Source organism: Plecotus auritus (genome assembly GCF_963455305.1).
Source record: "Plecotus auritus genome assembly, chromosome: 14".
In the NCBI taxonomy this organism is placed as follows: domain Eukaryota; kingdom Metazoa; phylum Chordata; class Mammalia; order Chiroptera; family Vespertilionidae; genus Plecotus; species Plecotus auritus.
Window position 1 is genome coordinate 4,107,156 of NC_137780.1, and position 25,909 is coordinate 4,133,064.

A 25,909-nucleotide genomic window follows, 5' to 3' on the forward strand; every position below is an offset into this window, starting at 1 on the left:
AAAATGAAACAGAGTTCTATGTTGGCCCATGTGTGTACGGTAGGTGATATGGACTGAATTGTGTTCCACCAAAAAAATATATATGTTGAAGTCCTAACCCTCAGTACCTCAGAGTGTGACTGTATCAGGAGACAAGGTCTTTAAAGAGGCGATTAAGTTAAAATGGCGTCGTTAGGGTGGGTTCTAATCCAACAGGACCGGTAGGTGTAGTTTTTTGTTCATTTGTTTTTGAATTGATTTCAGAGAGGAAGGGAGAGACAGAGAGAACATCCATGATGAGAGAGAATCCTGGATCAGCTGCCTCCTGCACGCCCCCTACTGGGGATTAAGCCCACAACTCGGGGAGGTGCCCTTGACCAGAATCGAACCCAGGACCCTTCAGTCCGCAGGCCAACGCTCTATCCACGGAGGCACACCAGCTGGTGCCTGATCAGTGTCCTTAGAAGGAGACTAGACACAGACACACACAGTGGGAGGCCATGTGGGGACACAGGGAGGATGGCCATCTGCCCCCCCAAGGACAAAGGCCTCTGAAGGGACCAACTTGGCCTTGGACGTTCAGCCTCCAGAATTGCGAGACACTGCAATTCCGTCGCTGCAGCCACCCGTCTGTGGCTGCCCTCTCTACTAACACAGCCGGCCTTGCAGAATGGCTGACATTGTCCCCATTGAAATTGCACGAGGAATTGTGAGCTGGAGGGATGTGTATTTCTGCAAAGGATGGTGCTTGGCCTCTTCGGGGCAGGAAAATAAAGGTATTGTTAACGCATTCCCTTGCTCAGCTGGAAGCCAAGGGGGTTAGATCGAGCAGGCACTGAAGAATCAGCCAAGGATTGCGACTTGTGCTCACAAGCCCTTGATTCCTGCTCCTTTTGAAAATCTGCAGAGCATACGTGTGAAATTCCATCTCTATTTAGGGCTCAGCTGCCCTCCTTCAGCTGGTGGGGAGGGTGGGGTGAGGGGGGAGCCTCACTCAGCCCTCCTGCTGTGTTCTCCCTCCTCTAACCCCCCCCCATCCCTGCTCATGTGCCTCAGGCTGTGTGTGATGGAGGGAAGGGGGGAGGAAGCAGCCCTGTCCAATAATCCCCATCACAGGCCCCCTTCCCCAGGGGAAATGTGAATTTTTACTCTCCCCTTCAGTCTTAATTTTTATTTTATTTATTTTAAAATATATATATATATTTTATTGATTTTTTACAGAGAGGAAGGGAGAGAGAGAGAGCGTTAGAAACATTGATGAGAGAGAAACATCAATCAGCTGCCTCCTGCACACCCCCCACTGGGGATGTGCCCACAACCAAGGAACATGCCCTTGACCAGAATCAAACCTGGGACCCTTCAATCCGCAGGCCGACGCTCTATCCACTGAGCCACACCGGTTAGGGCTCCCCTTCAGTCTTTTTGTTTGTTTGTTAATCCTCACCTGAGGATATTTTCCCATTGGTTTTTAGAGAGAATGGAAGGGAGAGGGAAAGACAGAGAGAAACATCGATGGGAGAGAGATACATAGAAGCCGGATGAACTTGACCAGGGCCAGGGCCGGGAGGAGCCTGCAACCAAGGTATGTGCCCTTGACCGTGATCGAACCTGGAACCCTGCAGTCCGCAGGCCAACGCTCTATCCACTGAGCCACACCTGCTAGGGCCTCCCCTTCGGTCTTAAGCCCTGGCAGCACCCAGGTTCCTGTGTGGCCACAGGTGCCGAGAGAAACAGACCTGCCCTGTGGTCGTGACAGAACGAATGTAAGTGCCCACCTGTAACCGGACGACCCAGAGGTCCGGGCTGCCTGTCACGATCGAGCCCATGAAGCAGAGACAGGGTTGAGTCCCAGACGAGCGTTTATTCCAATCCTGCCGGCAGCGTGGGAGAGCAGTGGACCCCCCCTTGCCAGCTGGCTGGTTATAGACACACGAAGGAGCAGGTAGCCACGGGCAGCCGAGAGCCACACATCTAACATGGACAGGGGAGGGGAGAGTCTGCCGTCCGGCCTTCGGAAGCTCCAAGTCTGATAACAAGGTGGTTAATCTCCTGAGGTTACGCACGGCTCAGCCGTTCCTGGGATCTCAGAGTGGTCAGCTTCCCGAGGCAAACTCCCGGAAGGGGTCAGGGTCAGGGTCAGGGTTCAGGTGCAGCAACCACATCAAAAACCTGTCACGGGTCTCTTCTCCAAATGGTTTTCTTTTCTTTGAGTCCTGGGCCCATCTGGGCTCGGAGGTGTCTGGTCTTTACAGGCTGGTTTCCAGGGTCTGTAAGAAAACTTCTCATCTGTCTCATTAGGCAAGTGACTAATCATCAGACAACGGTGGCTCTATTCTTATTACAGGCCCTCCCCCCCCAGCACACCCCACCACCGAAATGATCTCATCACGCAATGAAAGTGTCCACTAAAATAAGCCAAATCACGAAACCTTTCCAAAAACGGAAGTTGAAGCCCGGCTGGTGTGGCTCAGGGGTTGAGCGTCGACCTATGAAGCAGGAGGTCAGGGTTCGATTCCCCATCAGGGCACAGGCCCGGGTTGCTTTCGGGCTCGATCCCCAGTGTGGAGCGTGCAGGAGGCAAGCTGATCCATGATTCTCTCTCATCATGGATGTTTCTATCTCTTTCACTCTCTCCCTCTCCCTTCCTCTCTGAAATTAATAATACAGATATATATTTATAAACCACAAATATGCATGCACACATATTCATCTGCTGTATTTGGACTAAGCAGGTAGGGAGGGCACTCCTTTGAGAATCTGCCCACCCTGGAACTGAGCGCAAAGTGGAGCAGGGGGCTGCCCAGCTGACCACCTGTTCTTCCCTACAGCTCCCTGGAACTGAGGGTGCCAACGCTAAGGGCGGAGGCCCAAGTCCCACGGAGGCCTCATTGCACAGGGACCGACAGGAGGAAGGAGCCGGTGATGTGCCCAACCCTGGAAGACCAGCCTGAGAACCAAAGGGCCGGCACTAGGCCAAGGAGGAGCAATCTCCCCAGGAGATCTTGGGGTGGAAAGGTCCCCTCTAGGGCCCAGCCAAGGAGCGCGCGGGGCTGCAGTGCCACCCTCCGCGGCAAGGGGGCAGCACCGCCCGCCGGCGCGACCCCAGCGGTGCGCGCCGTCCCTCTTGGCGGCGCAGGCGGAGGCGGGCCCGCGGGGTCCTCGCTGATTGGCTGCGGCGCGGGCGCTGCCATGTTGGCGGAAGCGGTGCCTCCCGAGCCGTGGAAATTGATCGTGGCTGCGGCCGCCGTGTCCGTGGGCGCCGCCTCCTGCTCCAGGGCCTCGTTCGGATCTCGGCGCTGAGAGGCGGCGGCCGGCGGGATGGAGAGAAGCCGGATGAACCTGCCCACGGGGCCGGACACTCTCTGCTTCGACAAGGACGAGTTCATGAAGGTACCCGGGCGCTTCTCCCCGGAGCCGGGCCGCGGGGGGCCGCCCTCCTCTGCCCTCCGCCCGGGGCCTCCCCCTCGGGCTCCGGCCCGCGTCCCCTCGCCGGACAGAAGCGTGGGGACCAGTGTCCTGCCCCCGAAGCTCAGGAATTCCGTCCTGAACAAATCGCTGAGCGCACGTGCCTCCCAGGGTCGGATCAGAAATAAAAGGACCCTAATCTGAAAGCTTCTGGAATGAGACTTTTAAAAAATATATCTTGGTGGACTTCAGAGAAGAAGAGAGAGGGAGAGAGAGCTAGAAACATGAATGATGAGAGAGAATCACGGATGTGATTTATTCCTCCTGGTTCATAGGTCACGCTCAACCACCGAGCCAGGCCGGCCGGGCTGGAATGAGACATTTTAAAAAAAGAGTGGGATATTCTTTTTAAAATATATATATATATATATATTTTTAATTGATTTTTATAGAGGGTAAGGGAGAGGAATAGAGAGTTAGAAACATGGATGAGAAACATCCATCAGCTGCCTCCTGCACGCCCCCTACTGGGGATCGAGCCTGCGACGGAGGTCCATGCCCTTGACCTGAATGGAACTGGGACCCTTCAGTCCTTGGCGTGGCCGATGCTCTCTATTCACTGAGCCCAACCGGCCAGGGCAGAGTGGGATGTTCGTACTGGTGTTACTGCAGTGCAGCAACACACACCAGTCTCTCTTCCTCACCTTGCCCCGCCCTCTGGATGAGGGGAACTGGATGTGGGGGTGCAGGGTGATTGCATATGTGGCTTGATCCTATGACCTCTCCCTTTTCCTGGCCCTTCTGTTCCTTCTTGCTTCCTGATATTCCCAAAACAACTTTACATCATGGTATATGAGCACTTGAACATTCTTTAGTTCTCCAAAATGTATGGAATGTAGTTTGCTAGCGCCCCAAGTATGTGGTACTCGGTTGTATCTTTCTACCTTTTGTCTTCTAATCTCTCCCATATAATAAGAGCCTAGTCTGCAAATTGTCCCCTCCACCGGGAGTTCGGCCAGGGGGTGGGCCGGCCAGGGGAAGGGAGGGAGGCCCTGGCCTGCTGCAGCCGCCACAGCAGGTGGCCTGGGGAAGGGAGGGAGTACCGGCCGGCCACCGGCTACCGCTAGGGACCCTACCAGTGCACAGATTTCGTGCATTGGGCCTCTAGTGGGACGCGGACGTACAGAACGGAAGGGGCCACTGAGACCGTTTTGCGGGTAGTAAAGGGTCTGCAGGCACAGCCTTGGACGGGTTTGGGGTGTGACTCGGAGCTGCCCCGGTTGTGTTTTCAGGAAGACTTCGACGTCGATCACTTTGTTTCCGACTGCCGGAAGCGAGTGCAGCTGGAGGAGCTGAGGGACGACCTGGAACTCTACTACAAGCTGCTGAAGACCGCCATGGTGGAGCTCATCAACAAGGACTACGCAGACTTCGTCAACCTCTCCACCAACTTGGTAACCGAGACCCACTTCCTCCCAGCTGGCGTGCTTACACCCACACCCACACCCACACCCACACTGTCAGCTCGGGTTTCTTCTTAAAAGTGCTAAGCATTTTAGAAATCTTTCAATTGCTTTTTCCCCCCTGAGAAACTTAAAGAGATTACTAATCTCATTCATGACTAAAAAAACTAAACTTCCTTTTTCTTTTCTTTTTTTTTTTTAATATATTTTATTGATTTTTTACAGAGAGGAAGAGAGAGGGATAGAGTTAGAAACATCGATGAGAGAGAAACATCGATCAGCTGCCTCCTGCACACCTCCTACTGGGGATGTGCCCGCAACCAAGGTACGTGCCCTTGACCGGAATCGAACCTGGGACCTTTCAGTCCGCAGGCCGACGCTCCATCCACCGAGCCAAACCAGTCAGGGCTAAACTTTCTTTTTCTATACAGTTTTGTTTTCATTTTTTTCTCATTCAAGACTGTTTTAGTTTGATTATTTTTGAATTCGTTATTAAGGATAACTATGTATATAGTTATATTCTTAAGTTACATGTGTACATAACACGTATATAGCAAAAGATAAAGGATAATAATGGCAAAGTAGTTGCTTTTGTTAGTTTCCAAGTGGTTACATGAAATCTCACTGGTTGAGACTAATTTGCAAGAGTAAATATCAGCCGAAACCGGTTTGGCTCGGTGGATAGAGCGTCGGCCTGTGGACTGAGGGGTCCCGGGTTCGATTCCGGTCAAGGGCATGTACCTTGGTGGCGGGCACATCCCCAGTAGGGAGTGTGCAGGAGGCAGCTGATCGATGTTTCTCTCTCATCGATGTTTCTAACTCTCTATCCCTCTCCCTTCCTCTCTGTAAAAATCAATAAAATATATTTTTTTTAAAAAAAGAGTAAATATCAGCTCTTCTTAAGGAAATGCTTGCTTTACTTGGAGGCCCGCGCTGGCTGGAGCCAGGTGGAGCGAGCAGCCGTCAGTGTTGCTCCGTAGGAGGCTCGCTTCATACAAATGTGCGAGTGGTTTGTAAAAGTCATTGAGGAATCAATGCTTGGGTTTTAGTACTTGCAAACAAGTTGTCCATATTTTATTTTGTTTTTCAATCTATTTGTTTAAGGAAGTACAGAAAGTCATTATCTCCATGGGGGTTTCAAGACGCATTAAGGTTAATGAGCCGTATTTGCTTGTGGGAAATCTACCACTAAGATAAATGTTTCCGTAGGATTAGAAATCCAACAAACTTTATCTCCCTTCTTTTTAATCTGGATTTTTCTCCAAGGTGACAATCATGTTTAGAAGAGCTAGGCCCTCCATCAGACTTTACACCAACTACACTCACCTCCCATGAGAATGCTTTTCAGATTCATTTAAAATTTCACCCAAAGGCAAATTGTGCATAAAGAAGCGTTCATTTATTATGACTTCCCTTATTTATTGGCTCATGTATATCAACAGATTGTTTTTTAAGTCTATGAGCAATATTTATGGCAAAATAACATTGGTTATTTAGCTAGTTGCTTAGCAGTATATGGTTACACAGAGAGAGTAACTCTGTTTAGTACTGCTTTGATCATTAAACAGATACTTCATGCTTACTCCTGCCTCTGATGTGTGTGTGCCAACATGATTTTGCTTTCAGGTTGGCATGGACAAAGTCCTCAACCAGCTGTCGGTGCCTTTGGGACAATTACGAGAAGAAGTGCTGGTAAGTCCCCAATTCTATTGCACAGTCCGCCATCACGTATGTGAGGCTTGTGTCCTCCTGCAGAAATTGGTTGATCAGGGTCCCTGACTAGCAACCACTGGGCCACACCGGCCGGGCCGTCCAGTTTATTCTCATTGTTTGCCTTACCTCCGTTTTGGACCTAATTTCTAATGATTGCATATGTGGCTTGATCCTATGACCTCTCCCTTTTCCTGGCCCTTCTCTTCCTTCTTGCTTCCTGATATTCCCAAAACAACTTTACATCGTGGTATATGAGCACTTGAACATTCTTTAGTTCTCCAATACGTATAGAATGTAGTCAGCTAGTAAGACCTTATCTGAATGAAGTCCTTCAAAGTCAACCCCTTCCTTTTTATTTCTGCTTCTCTTTACAACGAAGCCTGCAGCGCCCAGCTGTCTGCCTCCCCGCCCCAAGTATGTGGTACTCGGTTGTATCTTTCTACCTTTTGTCTCCTAATCTCCCCTCCACGCAGGTCAGCCTGCACAGGTGTGGAACTCGAGTCCCATCCCCCCGCTAAACTCTCCTGTACTCGGATTCAGATTATCCTTTCTCTACCCTGACCATCTGTGACAGCCATTGTAGATTATTCTTTTGGCCATTAATCCTGTGTGACCCTAGCTTTGTATGTCATTTTGCCCCCAAATCAATAGCAGTTGTGTCTGAAACTTTGTATTTTGTCAGTATCTGTATAATACGGGCCTGTAGATACTGGAATTGAATTAATGATGTAAATTTAGTTCAGTTCTGTGTCATTGAATTAACTGTGTGAAAGTAATGTTATGAAACAATTTCAACAGTACATTTCCTTTTTGTTTTAAAGAGTCTCAGGTCATCTGTCAGTGAAGGAATTCGGGCAGTAGATGAACGAATGTCTAAACAAGAGGACATTAGGGGGAAAAAGGTACAGTAAAGTGTCATACAACACGCTGCAGCCTGGACCTGTGGCAGACAGCACCTTGAGGGAAGCACTGCCATGCGTGTGTCTGGTGTGCCCCTCGGGGCCCAGTCTCCTCGCTCCTGGTCTGATTAAAGAGGGGTGTGGTGAAGTCCTGAAATGTTTTAAAAGACAGGAAATCTGCAGTCTTCTTCTGCTTGAACTTAGTTGTGGCAGCGTTAACATTTTCAAAGAAAACTAGATTTCATGGGCTGCATGCCAGCTAAAAGCCCTCTCATCCTCTCTTCTCATGTTTCTCATTACGAGGAAATTGCTTTTCTCCCCAGAGTTTTCACATATATGTGTACGTGCACTATAATGTCATGGTGTCTATTTGAAATATGACAGAATTTTGGAAGTACCCGATTGGACATGAAATTAAAATTTTGTCCAGAATGAGAAACACTCATAAGTGACGTCAGTGAGGCACTGTACAGTTCAGTGGGCATAGGAATGCTCAGCACTCCCACACAGAAGGCACCGCTGTCTCATAGATGAGGGAGTGCGGCTTTCTAAGCACATTTCAATCTTGTACTGCAGGCTAATTGTTCTAGAAAAAGTGGTGTGTTGTGCTCTTACTCTGCTACATTTATCACTTCTGTTCCCCCCTTCCCCCCCCTGCCTTTAAATATGCCTTTACTTTTTACTGGACCTAGGTTTTAATTTTATTTTCTGATTTACTTGTAATCATAATGATACAGCAGCAGAGTTGGAATTAGGATTCAACACTTCTGACTCTAGCCTGGTGCTCCTGTATTTTCTAAATGTATTTATTAGCATTAGATTTCAGAGAGAGAGAGAGAGAGAAACATCAGTGATGAGAGAATCATGGATCGGCCGCCTCCTACATGCCCCACACTGGGGATGGAGCCCGCAATCCGGGCATGTGCCCTGACCAGGAATAAACTAAGCCACTCTGGGGGCTATTAGCATATTTTTTAAAATGTCAAGGGGAGAAGCCTATTTTGAGACCTGCTATTTAATTCTTTAGATGTCCTCTGAACTTTTGCCTAAAGATTTCCAGAATGCAGTGCATTTCTAGAAAAGATTATAAGCTTCATGAGAGCAGGGAATTTTTCTTGTTTATTCACTCCTGTCCCTACCTTCTAGAAGAACGTGTGGCTCATAATAGGTGGTCAGTAACTATTTGTTGAATGAATGATCTTGTATCTTTTTATTCTTTTAAGGATGTGAGTTTTTATAATGTTCCTCAACCTCTTTGACAATATTTGTTGTGTAATGTATTTAATGAATTGACACATTAAAGCATGAACAAAAGGGTTATCAGAAAATACAGGCAGTACCAGCAGAGAGGTTCACTTAAGATGGGACAAAGAAGGAAGGAATAAGAGTACAGAGCATGAGAAAGCAAAGAAGTCCAGTTTCTTCCTTACAATAACCTTGCAACAGAATGTTGAAATATGCTTGTAGAAAGAAAGCCAGAATTAAGATTCGCATTCTTGCAAGTTCAGTGTTATATAGACATTCAAAGGGTAGGAGGCTGAGGGTGCTCTCAAGCGTCTAAGTTGACTCTTGGCTTTGTATTTTCCTGCATTTAGCATGAGGACGTAAGATAATTAAGATTAAACATCATAACGTGTTTTTGCTTAATTTTAATAGATGTGTGTGTTGAGGCTCATACAAGTTATTCGATCGGTTGAGAAAATTGAAAAGATCTTAAATTCTCCGAGTTCTAAAGAAACCTCTGCACTGGAAGGACACAGGTAACTGTTTCCTGCTCTCACTGCCGGTGTGCCCCACCCATTGGCCGGCATCACGCGCCTCGGAAAAGCTGGCAGGTGCTTCCCTGCCATTTGCTTTTCTCCTCTTGCTGTTTAACTTCCTCCTGAGAGGGGTGGGGCTTTATAATGTGTGTCAGGAAAAAAAAGGACTTATTAGACTCCGGGGAAGATACACGATGAATGTCCTCTCGCTAGGACCAGAGCATCTAAACCAGCCCTGGGCAAACTATGGCCTGCGGGCCGGATCCGGCTGTTCTATCCGGTTCTCTTGCTCTCCCCTCCGCTCCTTTACTTTGAATTTATATTAGTTCACACAAACACGCCATCCATGCTTTTGTTCCGGCCCTCCGGTCCAATTTAAGAACCCATTGTGGCCCTCGAGTCAAAAAGTTTGCCCACCCCTGAAACCCTTGCTCTCTCAGCCATTCGGTAAATGGAAACGTAAAGGAAGCTGTTTTGAAGTATTTTATTTGTTGCTCCTAGTAGGTCAGTTTGATTTGCGGAAGGAGACAACAGTATTTGGTGTTTGAGAGGTATTAGAGGTGCTTTATTTAGAAAAGGTGTGAAGGATAGGAAAGGGCAAGAGGGGAGAAGGGAGGTGAAAGGTGAAGAAGGAGGTTAAAGGTGATGGGAGAGCCTGGTGAAGGTGGTGGGAACAGACAGGATTGCACCCCACTGATCTGCTCCGGCTCCGGCTCCGGCTCCTGTCTGGCCCTGAGGCCCGTGGCCAGGCAGCATCCGGCTCACGTAACTTCCCCACTGCACCTGCTACGTGCTGCACCTGTGGCTCGTGGTGAAAATGTGGCATAGAGGATGCGTTAGCTTCCACCCTGGACCAGGAGGGTGTGGAACACTCGGGGGAAAGCTCTAGGCCAGCGGTGCTCAGGGATCCCCACTGCTAACCGCGTGGTGTGTGCCCGGAAATGAACGAGCTTCAGCAATCACGTTTCTGTCCTTGTCTCTGCTAGCCCACTCCTGACTGGACAGATTTTGGAGAGAATCGCTACGGAATTTAACCAGTTACAGTTCCATGCTGTTCAAAGCAAAGGCATGCCTCTTTTGGACAAAGTCAGACCAGTAAGTGCTGTTCTCAGTGCTCACACGTGGTGTCTGGGACTTGGCCAAGTAATCTGGGTTTAACCTAGCAATGCCCTTGGTAGTTGTTGATCCACAGGGTTGTGAAGCTAGCTGGGAATTTTTTCTTTCATTTTTTTTTTTTTTAAATATATTTTTATTGATTTTTTACAGAGAGGAAGGAAGAGGGATAGATAGTCAGAAACATCGATGAGAGAGAAACATCGATCAGCTGCCTCTTGCACACCTCCCACTGGGGATGTGCCCGCAACCAAGGTACATGTTCTTGACCGGAATCGAACCTGGGACCTTTCAGTCCGCAGGCCGACGCTCCATCCACTGAGCCAAACCGGTTTTGGCCTTTTTTTTTGTTTTGTTTTGTTTTTTAGACCCCTGCTTCCTATGCGTCATGCATTATAGGTTTTGTGTAAAGGCACAGGCATATTCTCTGAATTGCAGGAGGGAAGTGAATTGTGAATTTCATGTAACTTGACACATTATATGATTCAGTCCGAGTTCATGTATCCAGAGCCCTTGACTAGACTTTAAATTCATGTGTTTGTCAGATTTACTCTAGCTTAAGGGGAAAATAACTTTTTTCTCGTTCTGTCATTGTCTCTAACCTCGCCTTTGGTGATGCAGAGGTTTACTGCTAACGAGATTGTGGGGAGGAGGAGAGAGTCACTGTTAATCCTCAGGAAAGGTTAACGTGTTCATCTTACATACATGACCTTCTAGTAGCATCAAGAGGCCACGTGTGTGTTTGAACTGCTAGGACTTGTTCCAGCCGGAGCTTTGCTCACTTCCCTGTCTCCTTGCAGCGGATCGCGGGCATCACGGCCATGCTGCAGCAGTCGCTGGAGGGCCTCCTGCTAGAAGGGCTTCAGACGTCCGATGTGGACATAGTCCGCCACTGCTTACGGACGTACGCCACGATCGACAAGACCCGCGACGCAGAAGCACTGGTTGGTCAAGTTCTGGTGAAGCCATACGTGGACCAGGTCTGTATTCCACCCCCATTCACAGAGCATTTACTCCGTCTCCAGTACTTCACTGGGTGCGGGGCTAGGTCACAGAGCTCTCTGTAGAGGCGCGTATCTACTGCCGTATCAGGTGTAAAGAAAGGCTGGTCCCTGTTGGTGAAATCAGCGTGCCGGGAATCGGCTTGCTCTCTTGCATTTTCTAGCGATGCCCCAGCCCAGGGGTCATCTTAATTTAGTGGGGGTGGGGGACTGGCTTAGGAAGAAAGTGTGCGTCAGCATTTTTAGGTCAATTTTGTGGTATGTAAAATAGGCGTCCTAAAGTTACTAGACAGCAGTTTTGAACTGGTCTCGGGTTGCGTAGAGCAGTCCAGCAGTGTGTGTGCCTGGAGGAGGGTGTGGGGAACTCTGAGAGTGGAAAATGAGATTTGGCTCAAAGTCTTCAAAGATACGGAGGGTTGGCCAGGCCAGAGAGGTGGAAGGGAGGGAACATTCAAAGATGGAGGACTTTTATAGGCAAATTGCCAAGGGAACTGCACACCCTCATCTCAGGGAACCCGTTTTGAGTGCGACGACCATTTACCTACCATTTAGAAAACATGTCAGTTGGGGAGGAGGGTGGGTTTTCTCAGTTCTTTTCTTTGTAGTATATAGTTCATACGTCTCTTATTTTTTTATACATTTAATTGATTTTTTACAGAGAGGAAGGGAGAGAGAGAGACAGTTGGAAACATCAGTGAGAGAGAAACATCGATCAGCTGCCTCCTGCACACCCCCTACTGGGGATGTGCCCACAACCAAGGTCCATGCCCTTGACCGGAATCGAACCTGGGACCCTTCAGTCCGCAGGCCGATGCTTTATCCACGGAGCCAAACCGGTTAGAGCCATACATCCCTTTTAGATGCTTTTTAAAAAATGCTCTTTCTTTTAATAGGTGATTATAGAGCAGGTGGTTGAGTCTCATCCCAATGGCCTTCAGATCATGTACAACAAACTGCTGGAGTTTGTCCCTCACCATTGCCGCCTTCTTCGGGAAGTCACAGGCGGAGCCATCTCCAGGTACCTGTCCGCCGTGCTAGAGCGCACCTGGGTGTGACGGCTGCGCCTGCTGCCTGGTGCACGCTGACCGGGGCTGACTCGTACCATCTGGGCCCCGGACCCCTCAGAGGTGGTGGTGGGTTCTGCCCTAGAACTCAGCAGTGAAGTGAATATCGCAACAAAGCGAGTCACCTGGATTTTTTGGTTTCGTGGTGCATCCAGAAGTTACGTTACACCATCCTGTAGTCTGTTCAGTGTGCAACAGCCTTATTTCTAAAATAAACAGTGTACCTGCCTTAACTGTAAAATACTTACTGCTGAAAAATGCTAACCACCATCTGAGCCTTCAGCGACTCTTAATCTTTTTGCTGGTGGAGGGTCTTGCCTTCAGTTTGTAAAAAACACGAAGCGCAGTAGAATGACGTACAATGAACCGAGGCTTATCTAGTCTCCATGTCACTGTCCCACAGCGTTAGCCTCGTTCTACAGGTAAGAACCTGGTAGATGGAGCTAAGGTGACGGACACCTCTCGGAATCCAAAGCCCAAACCCTTTCCTTCTCCCCCTGGCTTTTTCTTAACTTAGTTTGACAACAGTATTGGTTGCTTCTATTATTCTAATATCATAATCTATCTAGAACAGCCGTGGGCAAACTATGGCCCGCGGGCCGGATCCGGCTGTTCTATCCGGTTCTCTTGCTCTCCCCTCCGCTCCTTTACTTTGAATTTATATTAGTTCACACAAACACTCCATCCATGCTTTTGTTCCGGCCCTCCGGTCCAGTTTAAGAACCCATGGTGGCCCTCGAGTCCAAAAGTTTGCCCACCCCTGATCTAGAACCACCAACTCAGTTAAACTCAACAGGTTTTATACTGATTATGATTGAAGTCATTTTCAGTTTTCCCTCCTTTAATTCCCATGACTTTCCAGTTCCGTTTCATAAATATCCCATTACCTGTCACCACTGCCGTTGGCCCAGTCCAGGCCTCTGTCCTCTTGTCCCCAGAGCAACAGGCTCTCCCCAGTTGGTCTCGCTGCCTCCACCCTCGTCCACTCGTCCAGCCTCGTCTTTCACCTTCTCCCAGAATGCTGAGCCTCAGATCCTCGCCTTCTTCATGTCGTTAGCGGCGTCTTGTTGCTTCTAGAGCAGTGGTTCTCACCCTTCCTAATGCCGCGACCCTTTAATACAGTTCCTCATGTGGTCGTGACCCCCCAGCCATAAAATTACTTTCGTGGCTACTTCATAACTATAATTTTGCTACTGTTATGAATCGTTATGTAAATATCTGTGTTTTCCGATGGTCTTAGGCAACCCTGCTAGCGGTTCTCAACCCACAGGTCACGACCCACAGGTTGAGAACCGCCGCTGTAGAGCCTAAGACGATCGGAAAACACAGATACTTATATTACGATTCATTAACAGTAGGAACTGGATATAAAGGAACTGTATTAAAGGGTCGCGGCGTTAGAAAGGTTGAGAACCACTGTTCTAGAGCAAATCGGGGTTTCGTAATGCAGTCAGAGAATTGTAGAACTGGGGCGATCTTAGAGACAGTTCGGTAATCACAGCGCTGCCGGTAATTGGGAAATGAGCATAATCGGTGTTCAGGTTGAGTGCACAGATGGTTTTTTTGTGGTGTTAGACTGCCCCTTTCTAAGATGCAGTGTAGATGTGGGATCCTACTTTAAGGGAGGAAATTGTGCCCAGGCAACTTGGTGTGGTAGTTTTGCCTTACCCCTGACACCAGCTCCCTGTACAAGGCGTCAGGTTCAAGGTGAGTCTGAGTTTAAGGCGTGAAATAGAAATGTGGGGGGAGAAACAAACCAATGGACAGTTTTTTAAAAAGGAGTTGAAGTAAGTTTTAGGCTGAGGAACTTTTCGTAAAAGCACCACAATGGAATTTTGCTCTTTGTAAGTAGAAGATGATGGTGTATTTGACTGAAATTTTGCTCTTATTTTACAGTGAGAAGGGCAATACTGTTCCTGGATATGACTTTTTGGTGAATTCGGTCTGGCCAGAAATAGTACGAGGCTTAGAGGAGAACTTGCCCTCACTCTTTAACCCTGGGGACCCCGACGCATTTCACGAGGTACCTTCCCCTCATTCGTTCTGACTCCTGAAGACGTTTCTGAGGTTTTAGAACCATCATGTTGTCTCCTGCACAGGCGTGGCTCTGTGGTTGGGTCAAAACCACGATTTGAGCTGCTACGTGAGCACTTACCGTAAAGCATACACATGGCTTTATTCGTGTAATGGTCCCGATACTTTTGGGAGTGAGAATGTTTTAATTTTAGAACGTAAAGTAAAATTCAGTCTAGACGCAATTGTGACCTAGATATGTACATTATTTTCTAAGTAAAAAAAAAAAAGATCCTAGTACCATTAAAAGCCCTTTTCTTTGCAATTGTCCATGAAAAAATTAAGTTTTTATGCTTCTACTGTATAATTGTAAAGGAAAACAAAAACTGCTATTGATTAGACTTTAAAGTGTATATAATTGTCCTATATAGTTTAAAAGATGAGACCCTAAAATGTACTGTGTTCTTACAATCCTGTTATCATTTAAAATATTCCATGGTTTAGATTTCAAAAGTAAATTTATTTTTACTTTTGAAATTTAAAAAAAAAAGTATGTTTATTTTTTGTTGTACCGTGTTTTAAGGCACTTCTTCTGGAGAGACGATGAAAGCTGTACCGCTTAATCTGCCGTCTCGTCCAGCTCCAGAGGACGGGGCCGGGGGTGGGGGGGGGGTGCCCTAGAGTATGAGAGCTGTCATGTCAAGAACATGCCTCTACAGCGCCTGGGTGTCCAGATGGACCGGCCACGGAAGACCTTGAGCACGCCACGGGGCCACGTGGGCCTTGCCTGGCCTTTACGTGGGGACGGGAAGGGAGGTCCCTCAGGGCCCCTGTCAGCTCTGGAAGCTGTCGTTCTGTGCTGCCCTCCTTTGTCCCGGTCCCCGCTTTTAGTAGATGCCCCCAATTCCGGTTGTTTGCTGGCAGTGCAAATGCCACCTGCTCGTTCTGTTTTAGAAATACACCGTCAGCATGGGGTTTGTGAGAGCCTTTGAACGGCAGTGCGGGTCCCAGGCCAGCGTGAGGCGGCTGAGAGCGCATCCTGCCTATCACAGCTTCAACAATAAGTGGAACCTGCCTGTTTACTTCCAAATACGGTCAGTCGTTTGTTCGCCTCCCGCCGCCCCCTTTCTAAGAGAGGACCCCAGTACCAGATAAGGATGTTGTGGCCCCGTTAACAGCCCTTTCTTGGTGTTCCTCATACAATCCTTTGGGAAACAAAATTCTCTGTCTCGTCACCTGCCTCCACGAGTGGGCCTGTCCCACAGCTGTCCTTTTTGCTCAGCTGTGACATGCTCCCCTCCGAGGGCGTGGGGAGGAGCATGGTGCGAAGCGTTCTTTCCAGCGGGTTCTGTGTTCCCGGTCACGAGAGTCCTGGTGGTTATGTTGGCTCCTTTGCAAACACTCGTCTCTCCCTTCTGGAAAGCGGTGCCACCCTTCCGGACGCCATGATGCTGTCGCCTGTGTCCGTGCGCGGCTCCATCAGCTGCCCGAGGAGCTGGATGATAAGCACAGCAACATGGGTTCCACTGGGAAAGCAGATGGGAGCGGCCATCTTTTTTTTTTTATTGATTTCTTACAGAGAGGAAGGGAGAGGGAGAGAGAGTTAGAAACATCGATGAGAGAGAAACATCCATCAGCCGCCTCCTGCACGCCCCCTACTGGGGATGTGCCCGCAACCAAGTTACATGCCCTTGACCGGAATCGAACCTGGGACCCTTCAGTCTGCAGGCCGACGCTCTATCCACTGAGCCAAACCGGTTTCGGCGGGAGCGGCCATCTTTGCAGGCCCCCCGGAATGAGACCTTGGTCATGCCTCCGTGGAATGGCAGTAACTAGAGCATTTTGGTTGAAAGGCTCTTTGAAGAATCATAAGCTTTTTGTTTAGATTTTTTTATGCTTTCATTAATTGTGAGCTCTGAGGAACAGTTACAGAGAGGGGAATGGATTACGAATTAGGTACCTTGATTATAATTGCTCACCGTGGTTGGGAATGTGTGGAATCGCCTTTGATAATGAAACCACAGCTTTCAGCCCTAGCCAGTTTGGCTCAGTGGATAGAGCGCCGGCCTGCGGACTCAAGGGTCCCGGGTTCGATTCCGGTCAAGGGCATGTACCTTGGTTGCGGGCACATCCCCAGTAGGGGGTGTGCAGGAGGCAGCTGATCGATGTTCCTCTCTCATCGATGTTTCTAGCTCTCTATCCCTCTCCCTTCCTCTCTGTAAAAAACCAATAAAATATATTAAAAAAAAACAAAAAACACAGCTTTCAGAATGTGAGTCAAGTCGCTTTCACATACGTGCAGTCCTGTGTTTTATGCTTCACTTGTCTGGGATACATCATCATGCAGCTTATCTGGTGGCAGGAAAGTAAGGACTTGCCCCTCGAAGGTGGTCACGAACGGCATTGGAGAGGTTTGATGGTGGGCATCAGGCCGGGAAGGAAGCCCTATGCTTCCTGACAGAGGAAACGGTGAACATTGGACAGGCTAAGGCTGCACCGGGCAGTACTGTGACATTGGCCGCTGCTTCTGTCGTCCATGCCTGGAGCTAGATGCCGCCAGAGCACATCCTCCTCTCTGCTGCCTGCACATTCCTCTTTTCTTCTTCTTTACTTTTCTTTCTTTCTTTAAATATATATACATTTTTTATTTCAGAGAGCATGCTGTATACGGAGAATGAGAGAGAATCATTGATCGGCTGCCTCCTGCACGCCCCACCCTGGGGATGGAGCCGCAACCCGGGCATGTGCCCTGACCGGGAATCGAACCGTGACCTCCTGGTTCACAGGTCGATGCTCAACCACTGGGACACTCAGGCCAGGCAAACTCCCCTTTTCTGTCGTTCCCCCAGCCACCGCGACCCATGCTTGGGAATCTGGGACTGTCACCCGTGTCCTGGCACTGCCCTGGGCTGTTGTGTAAAAAACATTTTTCAGATATGGAACTTGTTCTCAATGCATTTGTTTTTCCGTTAAAAAGTAAACTCCAGTAATGCTTTGTAGGACTCTCCTATTGATTTTTATCAGGTGTTGGATTGTTTATCCCGAATTATGACATAGAATCCTGCAAACATGGCTGGGGTCAGAGTTGCGCTGTTATCTGGCTCACCTTGGGGTCATTTGAAGGAAGTTTCAAAACCAGTGGGATGGGACTGTTTGACATGTCGCTAAGGAGAAGTATTCCCATTGCAGTCTTAGTAACAGGTGTGTGCGCCTGCATCCGACGATGCGTATACCCCCACCGCCATTCTTGTACTTGAGCGTGTGTGTGTAAAACTTTGCGTTTGTGTCTCTATCTGCTAAGTCTTCCAGTTCTCCCCCAGCCTCCTCCTTTTAAGGAGCACGTGATTGCACCCAGATAATCCAGGATCTTGTCCTCACCTCAGGGTCTCATTAATCCCGTGCCGTATGAGGTCACAGCCACAGGCTCCAGGGATTAGGACCTGGGCATCTTCGGGCCGTTAAAGCCGCCCTCCATGGCCCCAGGTGGAGGAAGTCCCTGGTACTAGGAGGAAGGGAGAATGGACAGGGAACTGTCAGCAGCAGCAGAAACGCTAATTTGCGCTCTTGTTTTATCCCAGATTTAGAGAAATCGCGGGATCCTTAGAAGCAGCTCTGACAGATGCCCTGGAAGACGCTCCAGGTAATGCCTTAGGTGGTAGATGACAGATGTCCCTGCGGGAGCACGGAGCTCACCATCTAGACCAGCCGTGGGCAAACTACGGCCCGCGGGCCGGATCCGGCTGTTCTATCTGGTTCTCTTGCTCTCCCCTCCGCTCCTTTCCTTTGAATTTATATTAGTTCACACAAACACTCCATCCATGCTTTTGTTCTGGCCCTCCGGTCCAGTTTAAGAACCCATTGTGGCCCTCGAGTCAAAAAGTTTGCCCACCCCTGCTCTAGCCACAGAGGTCTGGCTGCTGCACTGTTTCTGCCCTGCACGCCGTGGCCTGAAAGTTAGTTCTCACTCATCTTTGCCAAAAACGTTCAAGTGCAGTGACCGTCCTACATACAAATGGTGTGTTCGGGTAGGGAAGAGAAGGTGACGAATGAAACAGGACAAATTCAAAACCAAAGCTTAAACCCTTGCAAGTGACGGCCACTTTGACTCAGGTCTGCTGACTTGGTATAAAGTACTTCTTAAAAACTTCTGATTGCTGTATACGGGCGATAGTTACCGACCACCTGGGAGGTGGAATCGTGTGAAATCAGAACGTGCATCGCTGCGCGGGGTCGCTGACCATACAGGCTTCTTCAGAATGCCACTCTGCACTCCCGGACCTCACACCGCAGATACCAGATTGCAGCCCCGATTGACGGAGGCGCCCGCCTTGGCGTGTGCTTTCTCCGCAGCCGGAAGCTCGTACTGCCTGCTGGCTTCGCACAGGACGTGGAGCTGCCTGCAGAAGTGCTGGTCGGAGCAGATGTTCCTGCCGTCGCTGGCGCATCGGCTGTGGAGACTGACGCTGCAGGTTTTGGCGCGGTACTCCGTGTTCATCAGCGAGGTGAGCCCGGCCGCGTGGCTTTAAAGACACATTGAGCTGCTAAGTGCACTCAGATTGAAAAGGCCTCGTTGCCGTGAGAGGTGACTTCGATGGTAGACGCTAGCGTTTCCCGTGACTTGATGGCCCACGTATGTAAGTCTCATGGCGCTTCCTGGTGGAGAAGCGTGTAACCACTGAAATCCTGTTTCAGCTTCTGCTCAGGCCCATCTCGAATGAGAGCGCCAGGGACATTAGGAAACCTCTGGGAACTGGTAGCAAAGACGCGCCCGCTGCCCAGGGGAACAGCGAGGACCCGGGCAGCGGTCCTTCCGAGGCGAAGCCCGCGGCTTCCGTCTCCAGCACGCAGCTCGTGCACGCGGCCGCCGACCTGGCCCGGCTCCAGGAGCAGGTAAGCCCGTGTCCCTGGGCCATGTGCTCGGTCAGCGGCTCCCCAGAGAGCATGCCGACACTGACAGCAGCCACGGGGTCGCAGACCCGCGGGCCCAGGCCCCTCAAGAGACACCGCCTGCATCTCCCCTCATCCCCTTCCCTGGCAGCCGCTCTTCCTCCTCCCTCCCGGCCTGGTCTCCCTCCGGCTTTTCCGGGGAGGGCGTCCTAGCTCAGTGCAGGTGGCTCCAGCCCTGTTCCATCCGCTCAACTTCCTGTGCGGCCGATCGGTGGTGGGCTGGATTTTAATGATCTCCACGCAAGCACCCAGATATTTCTCAGTCACATTGACTCTCCAGCTCTACTTTGGAAGTCCTGAACTGTTATTTTTTTTTCTCTGTTTCTGCATCTGCCCCGTGTTTTTGCTTTTATTAAGAGAACTTGGTGGATGAATTTGAGTTTACGTCCTCTGATACATAATTGTGCTTTCCTCCAGTTTAAATACTTGGTGGCACTCCAACAGAAATTGTATGTTTTGAGCACGAACGTGCTCTTTTTGTGAGCTTTTTTGGTGCGGGCAGCCACGGGGTAGAAAACGATGTTAGATCTCGGGGCGTGGGAACAGCCACGCCGCTGCTGCTTCCCCTGGTGGGTGCTTTTCCGGGAAGGTTTTCACGGAGGATTCCGCTTTCTTCTGATGAGAGGTGCCGAGTGTCCCGAGCTGGGTTTTATCATCCATAACAGTGTCCTAGAGAGCTCCGATGCAAAGGGAATTGCCTCTTGCCTGGACTTAAAAAGTAGCTGCATCCTAAACTGCACGTTTATTTCAGCTCCCGGAACTCTTGGAAACCGTCAGGCCCAAACTGGAGATGATTGGCTTTAAGAATTTTTCTTCCATCGCAGGTAGGAACAAACCTTCACACTTAGCAAATCTGTGAATAAGAAATAAGCTAAAATAACATCTGAGAGGCTGGGCTGCATTTCAGCTACCATTCTCTGTGGCTGTAAACCCCTAGTTGTTTCTCTGTTGTGTGATTATAACGTCCCTCAGTGGGCAATGGGGTTTCATGCTCGCCATTCGATTTGATGTGTTGTACACTCTCTAAATACCATGGCAGCATTTAAAGTAACAGTCACACCGGCCTGGGTAGGGTGACTGAGCTCAGTCTGTGTGTCACAGCCGCCCTGGAGGACTCGCGGCTGTCCCTGTCGGCCTGCGTGCCCGCCCTCAGTGCCAGGATCGTCCAGGACTTAAGTGAGTCCTGCTTCGCTTACCTGAAAAGCGCCCTGGAGGTGCCCCGGCTTTACCGAAGGACCAACAAGGTGGGCGCCATTCACTGTGGAGAGTTGTGAGGCGGGGAGGTGGCAGGAGAGCCAGGCGGGGGCACAGGGAGCAGGAGACGGAGGTTGGGTGACGCGGAGGTGCACTCCCTCTCCTCCAAGGAGCTCGGGTTTGGGGACGTGCCCTCACCAGGAAGCGTGTGGTTGTGCGTGTCTCAGAAAGGGTGCGTGACCACGATCCTTTGACCTTGAGGTTTGAACGACGTCCTCTCTCTCGTTTTCTCTGTGCATCTCTCACCCCACCGCCACCACCCCAGGAGGTGCCCACGACCGCCTCCTCCTATGTGGACAGTGCTCTGAGGCCGTGTCACCAGCTGCGCAGCGGGCACCAGGACAAGCTCCAGCCGGAGCTAATTCAGCAGTGGCTGGAGGGCGCGCTCTCGGAGAGCACGCACAGGTGAGGACCCTCGTGGAGGCTGCACTGGGCTTCCCCAGAGAGCCCGCAGCCGAGGTCGCTGAGCCGTCAGAGAGCGGCAAGGCGGGGAGACTGTCATGTGGCTGCGTTGCTGGACCAAGCAGGGAGGCCTGGTCTCTGCCCCGCTGTGTGGGCGACCGCGCTGTGCTCGCTGCACCCCCTGCCAAGGCTCTGAGTGTCCTGGCCTCTCCCAGGTCACACACCTTCAGGGCCCCTGCCCCCACCCTCCTGCTCTCTGTGGCCTAGCCTTCTTGGTTGGGTTTATTTGCATATTCGCTCCTGATTGGCTGGTGGGCGTGGCTTGTTGGTATAGCGGAGGTGTGGTCAATTTGCATATTATTCTTTTATTAGATAGGATTAGTCTATTACATTTGATGGCTAGCTTGCAAGGTCGGAGAATTAAGTTTATCATTTTCTATTATTTGAACTAAAAACAAAGTCATTTTATAGAACAAGAGACTGGGCACCATCTCCTGCAGGCGTCATTCTGTAAGTCCAGTCACATGTTTTCCTGGGAGGTCTTTTCTCTCCTCGGCTCTGTCGATCCAAAATGGCGTGAGTCATGCCACATGGTCAGAGAGCTCCAGTGGGGAGGCTGTCGGATTGAGGAGAGAAACAGTGGCAGCTGAGGAAAGGTGGTGTCCACAGCCCACAGCCCTCGGCAGTGCGAGGAGGCCTCAGCCACCGGGTGGACGGCCCATTTCTCATCCAGTCTGCTCTTCCCAGGTGCCCTCGCCGACTGCGCTAGAGCCTGTGGCTCCGTTTTGTTGTTGAGTTTTGTTCGGATATTAACTTTGCCATAGCATTATGTTTATTTCCATTACTTAGGAGTGAAGTGGATTTGTGGGTTCATTTCAAACATCACAATGGATTCTAATATGATTTCTGTGCAAATGCCAAGTAGTCAGCTTGTAAACAGAGTCTTTCAATGGAACTCGTTCATCATTTGGACGGTGCGTGGAGACTGTTTGAAGGAGGTTTATTAAAATCTTGACATGCTTTCACGCTTTAAAAGATGAACTTCCCAGAGCGGATGGTGAGTGAGCTCGCTGCTGCTTCGGGAGAAGGCGCTGCAGATGCTCACTCAGCGGAGACAGACAGCTTGGCCCATGCCTTCCTCGGGGTGGCCAGGACCGAAATTCTGAATAAAATCCACGGACATATTTCTTAAGTTCGGAGGGAGTGCAGTGCTAAGCAGGCCATTTTCTTTCAGTCTTAAAAACATTAGATATTTACCCAGGCTGACTGTTGTATTGGAAGTGAATTTTTATCTAGAAATCCTTTCTTTTCCTGTTCGGTCCACATTGCCAGAGCGTGCGTTTGTGTTCCATGCCAGCGTCTGCTACGCCCGTAACATGTCTGTGCTCCAGGTTCTATGAAACCGTGTCCGACGTCCTGCACTCCGTCAGGAAGATGGAGGAGAGCCTGAAAAGGCTCAAACAAGCCCGCAAGTCCTCCCCCGCCAACCCCGGCGGGTCCAGCGGCGGCGGCATGAGCGACGACGACAAAATCCGGCTGCAGCTGGCCTTGGACGTGGAGTACTTGGGGGACCAGGTAACGGCGAGTGCGTCAGTTCCAGGGACTCTGGAACTGAGTCCTGAGGGTCACCTGGCGGCTCACGTGAGCCCAGCGGTGCCGTCGAGGGGCCCGGGAGGCTGTTCCCTCACGCTGGGACAAGGGGTCGGGCCCCACATACGTGAAGTGGGAATATTTGCGCCTAGGAATTACGAGAGAGAAGAGAGAGAACAATGCTGAAATTGAGGCAGTGAAGTCCAGTGGGTTGATCCTTTGTGCGTTTGGCATCTGCGTGGCCAGCAGTGTTTGTGTCCGAGAAGCCCCCGGGGCGGTGCGCACGGGGCATGTCCCCCTGATCACCGCGTGGAAAGTGCCCGATGGGACGTCGGGGCCAGGCCCCGGTCTGAAATATCAGTGAGTTTGGCTCAGAGTAACCAGAGAGCACTGACCCCCGGCCCCTGCCGCGATGCTTGAGAACCCGTCTGACGCAGCTTCCCGTAGTTGGGAGCGCAGGTGTTAGAGGGCGGCGTGTGGGTGACTGACTGCACGTCTCCCTTAGGGGCAGCGGGCTCCGTGCTGGCCTTTCTTGGGAGTCAGAGGTGACCCCTCGAGGGTCATCAAACTTGGATGCTCAGAAAGGGCCCTTACCCTGCTCAGAGCATCAGAGGGTGGCGGGCGACTTTACAGAGCGAGGTCCTCGGGCCAGTCTCAGGAGCCCTCGCTGGGGAAAAAGACGCGACGCTGGCATTTCCGTCCGCAGGGCCTGGGGTCCCCGCTCACAGGGAGCCTCTCGCATCAGGGCGCCACTGGGGCTAGCGGTCTCCGCCCTGGGGCGGATGAGAGGCAGCCTGGCCCAGAGCGTGCGTGCTGCTTTATCGCCCCCAAGAAGCTTAGTCATCTACAAGCAGGGACGTGGTCCTGAAGCCATGAGGACCGACTCAGCAACAGGAAGAAAGGAGATGGGGAGCGGGAGGGGGAAGGAACAGGGATCCCCGTCCCAGTCCCAGAGCGACCTCAGCTCTAACAAGTCCTGAGTAGACGGCGCGGACCTCCCAGATCTCACCATGCGAGGGTGCGCGCGGGTCCTGTTGCTGAGCCCCATGGGAACGCGCTGTGCCTTCTCTGTTACCAAGTGATTCACAGGAGACGCTGTGCCAGAGTGTCAGTTCATCAGGTTCCGAGAAAGGGCTGAGGACAGGCTACGAAATGCAGGCCTGTCCTTTGTGGAGACTTTCCACTGGAAAAGCAGCTCTTATTCTTCCTGTCGGTGGGCTTGTCTGCCAGCCCTCCAGAGGCTGTCCTCCCGCTGGGCTCGGATGGGGTGGGTGGACGTGAACTCACATGCTGGCTCTTCGAATGCCCAGCGTCTGACCCCGAAGTGGGGTTTTGCAATAAGCGCGTCCTTGGCTCGGAAAGGAACAAGCACGCTGCCGTTCTCGGGGAGCTGCCTGTCCGCGCAGGGCGAGGGGTGCTCCATTTGCCACAGGCTCCCCACGTCCCTTACGTCGCGGTGTCTCACCCTGTTCTCGTGGCCGTTGCAGATACAAAAGCTGGGCCTGCGCACGGAGGACATCAGAAGCTTCCCGGCCCTCGCAGAGCTGGTGGCTGCCGCCAAGGACCAGGCGACCGTGGAGCAGCCCTAGGCCCCGGGGCCCCGGGAGCGGAGAGCTGGGCCTGGAGCCGAAGGAGCTGGACGCACCAGGACGGGGCTCTGCCCTCGCCTCAGCCTCAGCCCCAGCCAAGCGCTTCCCAGGCCCGGCTCCCGCCCAGCACCTCTGGGTCCTCCTTCACCCAGAAAACACTAACGCCTTTTCCGTTGTATGGAAGATCCTTTTTAAGACATTTGACACTTTCTACTCTAGTTTACAGAGCAGATGATTTTATTTTTATTGTAAATCTTGGTGAGGAAGAGCTGATTTCTAAACTACAATGGAAGTGAATGTATATGTACGACTCTAGGGGGGTGGTCAGGGCAGCCTGCTGGTAGCCTCGGAGTGAGCGCACGGCCGCGCCTGCTCCCAGCCCGCCCGGCCCGGCTCTGCAAGCGCGGAAGATGCTGGTCCTTCTCCCACCAGGTGCTGGGAACGTGCTGCTCGTCACGCTCTCCCCGACCTCTGCCAGGAGCCAGAGCCCTCGGAGGGCTTGTTTCTAAATAAAAGGTGTCTGCCAAGAACGCACGGCTCCCCTCTGTGAGTCAGCACAGGTGGCTGTCCTCATGCCCGTGGCTCCTTCCCCCGGGGCCAGGGCCTCTCGCGCCTGTGAGGAGAGTCCTGTCCATCACAGATGCGTCCTCGGACGCCTGGGAGTTGGTCCATGACGAGCTGATCCCGGTGGGGGTCAGGGTGGGGTGCTGAGGGGCAGAGAGCTGGGAATCTTGGGAAAGGACGCAGAGCGTGTGGGTGGTTTGCTAACCCGCACCCTCGCACGCACTTGCACACTTGTGCCGAGCAGTGGCATCTGTCCTTCAGCACAACAGTGACAGGAAGCAGGTGTGCGGGGTCCTCTGGCCCCGGGGGAGGAGGGGGCAGACCTCCCGCAGGAGCCACACCTGCGGGTTTTGCTGCCAAATGAGAAACAAAAATCGGTTTCCTAAACTCAGTAAAGGGTGTGGGGCCTCGTGACTTCTCGGGGCCACGGGACGCCCCGCCACCTGGGCTCCTGCCCACTAGGGTCTCCGATGAGGTGCCTAGTTGCTGAGTAAGGGCCTCGTCTTCCGGCACACACTGCAACCCAGGAGGACTTGGAATGCAATGGAGGAATGTCGTAAGAACAATAAACCCTCAGGCCCGGCCGGCGGGGCTCGGTTGCGTGTCAGCCTAGGAACCAGGAGGTCACAGTTCCATTCCCGGTCAGGGCACATGCCCGGTTGCAGGCTCCATCCCCAGTGTGGGGTGTGCAGGAGGCAGCCGATCCATGATTCTCATCATGGATGTTTCTATCTCTCTATCCCTTCTCCCTTTCTCTCTGAAATCAATTTTTGAAAAAATTAAAGAGGGAAAAAGAAAACCCTTAGAATGAAGACTTCTGTGCTAAATAATCCGCAAGATGTTGGGATTTTGTATCCTTGTAACGTCCTGACCCAAATTCCCGTTCATAGAAATTCTGGGAACAGAGACCAGCGGTCAGTTGGCAGTGTCTTCCTCCTGGCGACAGCCGGAGCGCAGCCGCCCGCTGAGCAGAGAACCATTGGTACCAGTGTCCTCTCCCGCTAGCTGCGCCGTGGCGGGGCCAGCTCACGTGCTCAGTCCCCCGGGGCGACTTCAGGACGGCATCCCAGGTGGTGACGCGGGCTTCCTGCTGCGTCCCCATGGCCAGCACAAAGCCGGTCACTCAGCGGGCACCTCCGAACGTACAGCACCA

General features: G+C 51.3%; 1 protein-coding gene across 1 annotated transcript; it reads left to right on the forward strand.

Annotated features, from left to right (window-relative positions):
- The first annotated feature begins 3,143 nt into the window (after positions 1 to 3,143).
- COG2 (component of oligomeric golgi complex 2) lies at positions 3,144 to 24,736 on the forward strand. The gene is made up of 18 exons (XM_080651322.1): positions 3,144 to 3,369; positions 4,677 to 4,838; positions 6,474 to 6,539; positions 7,382 to 7,462; positions 9,116 to 9,219; positions 10,206 to 10,314; positions 11,133 to 11,312; positions 12,227 to 12,351; positions 14,294 to 14,420; positions 15,365 to 15,504; positions 17,989 to 18,050; positions 18,761 to 18,912; positions 19,103 to 19,300; positions 20,109 to 20,181; positions 20,459 to 20,601; positions 20,877 to 21,016; positions 22,405 to 22,588; positions 24,091 to 24,736. The coding sequence occupies exons 1-18, from the start codon at positions 3,298 to 3,300 to the stop codon at positions 24,190 to 24,192; spliced, it is 2,220 nt and encodes a 739-aa protein (XP_080507448.1). The 5' UTR covers positions 3,144 to 3,297; the 3' UTR covers positions 24,193 to 24,736.
- Positions 24,737 to 25,909: the final 1,173 nt, after the last annotated feature.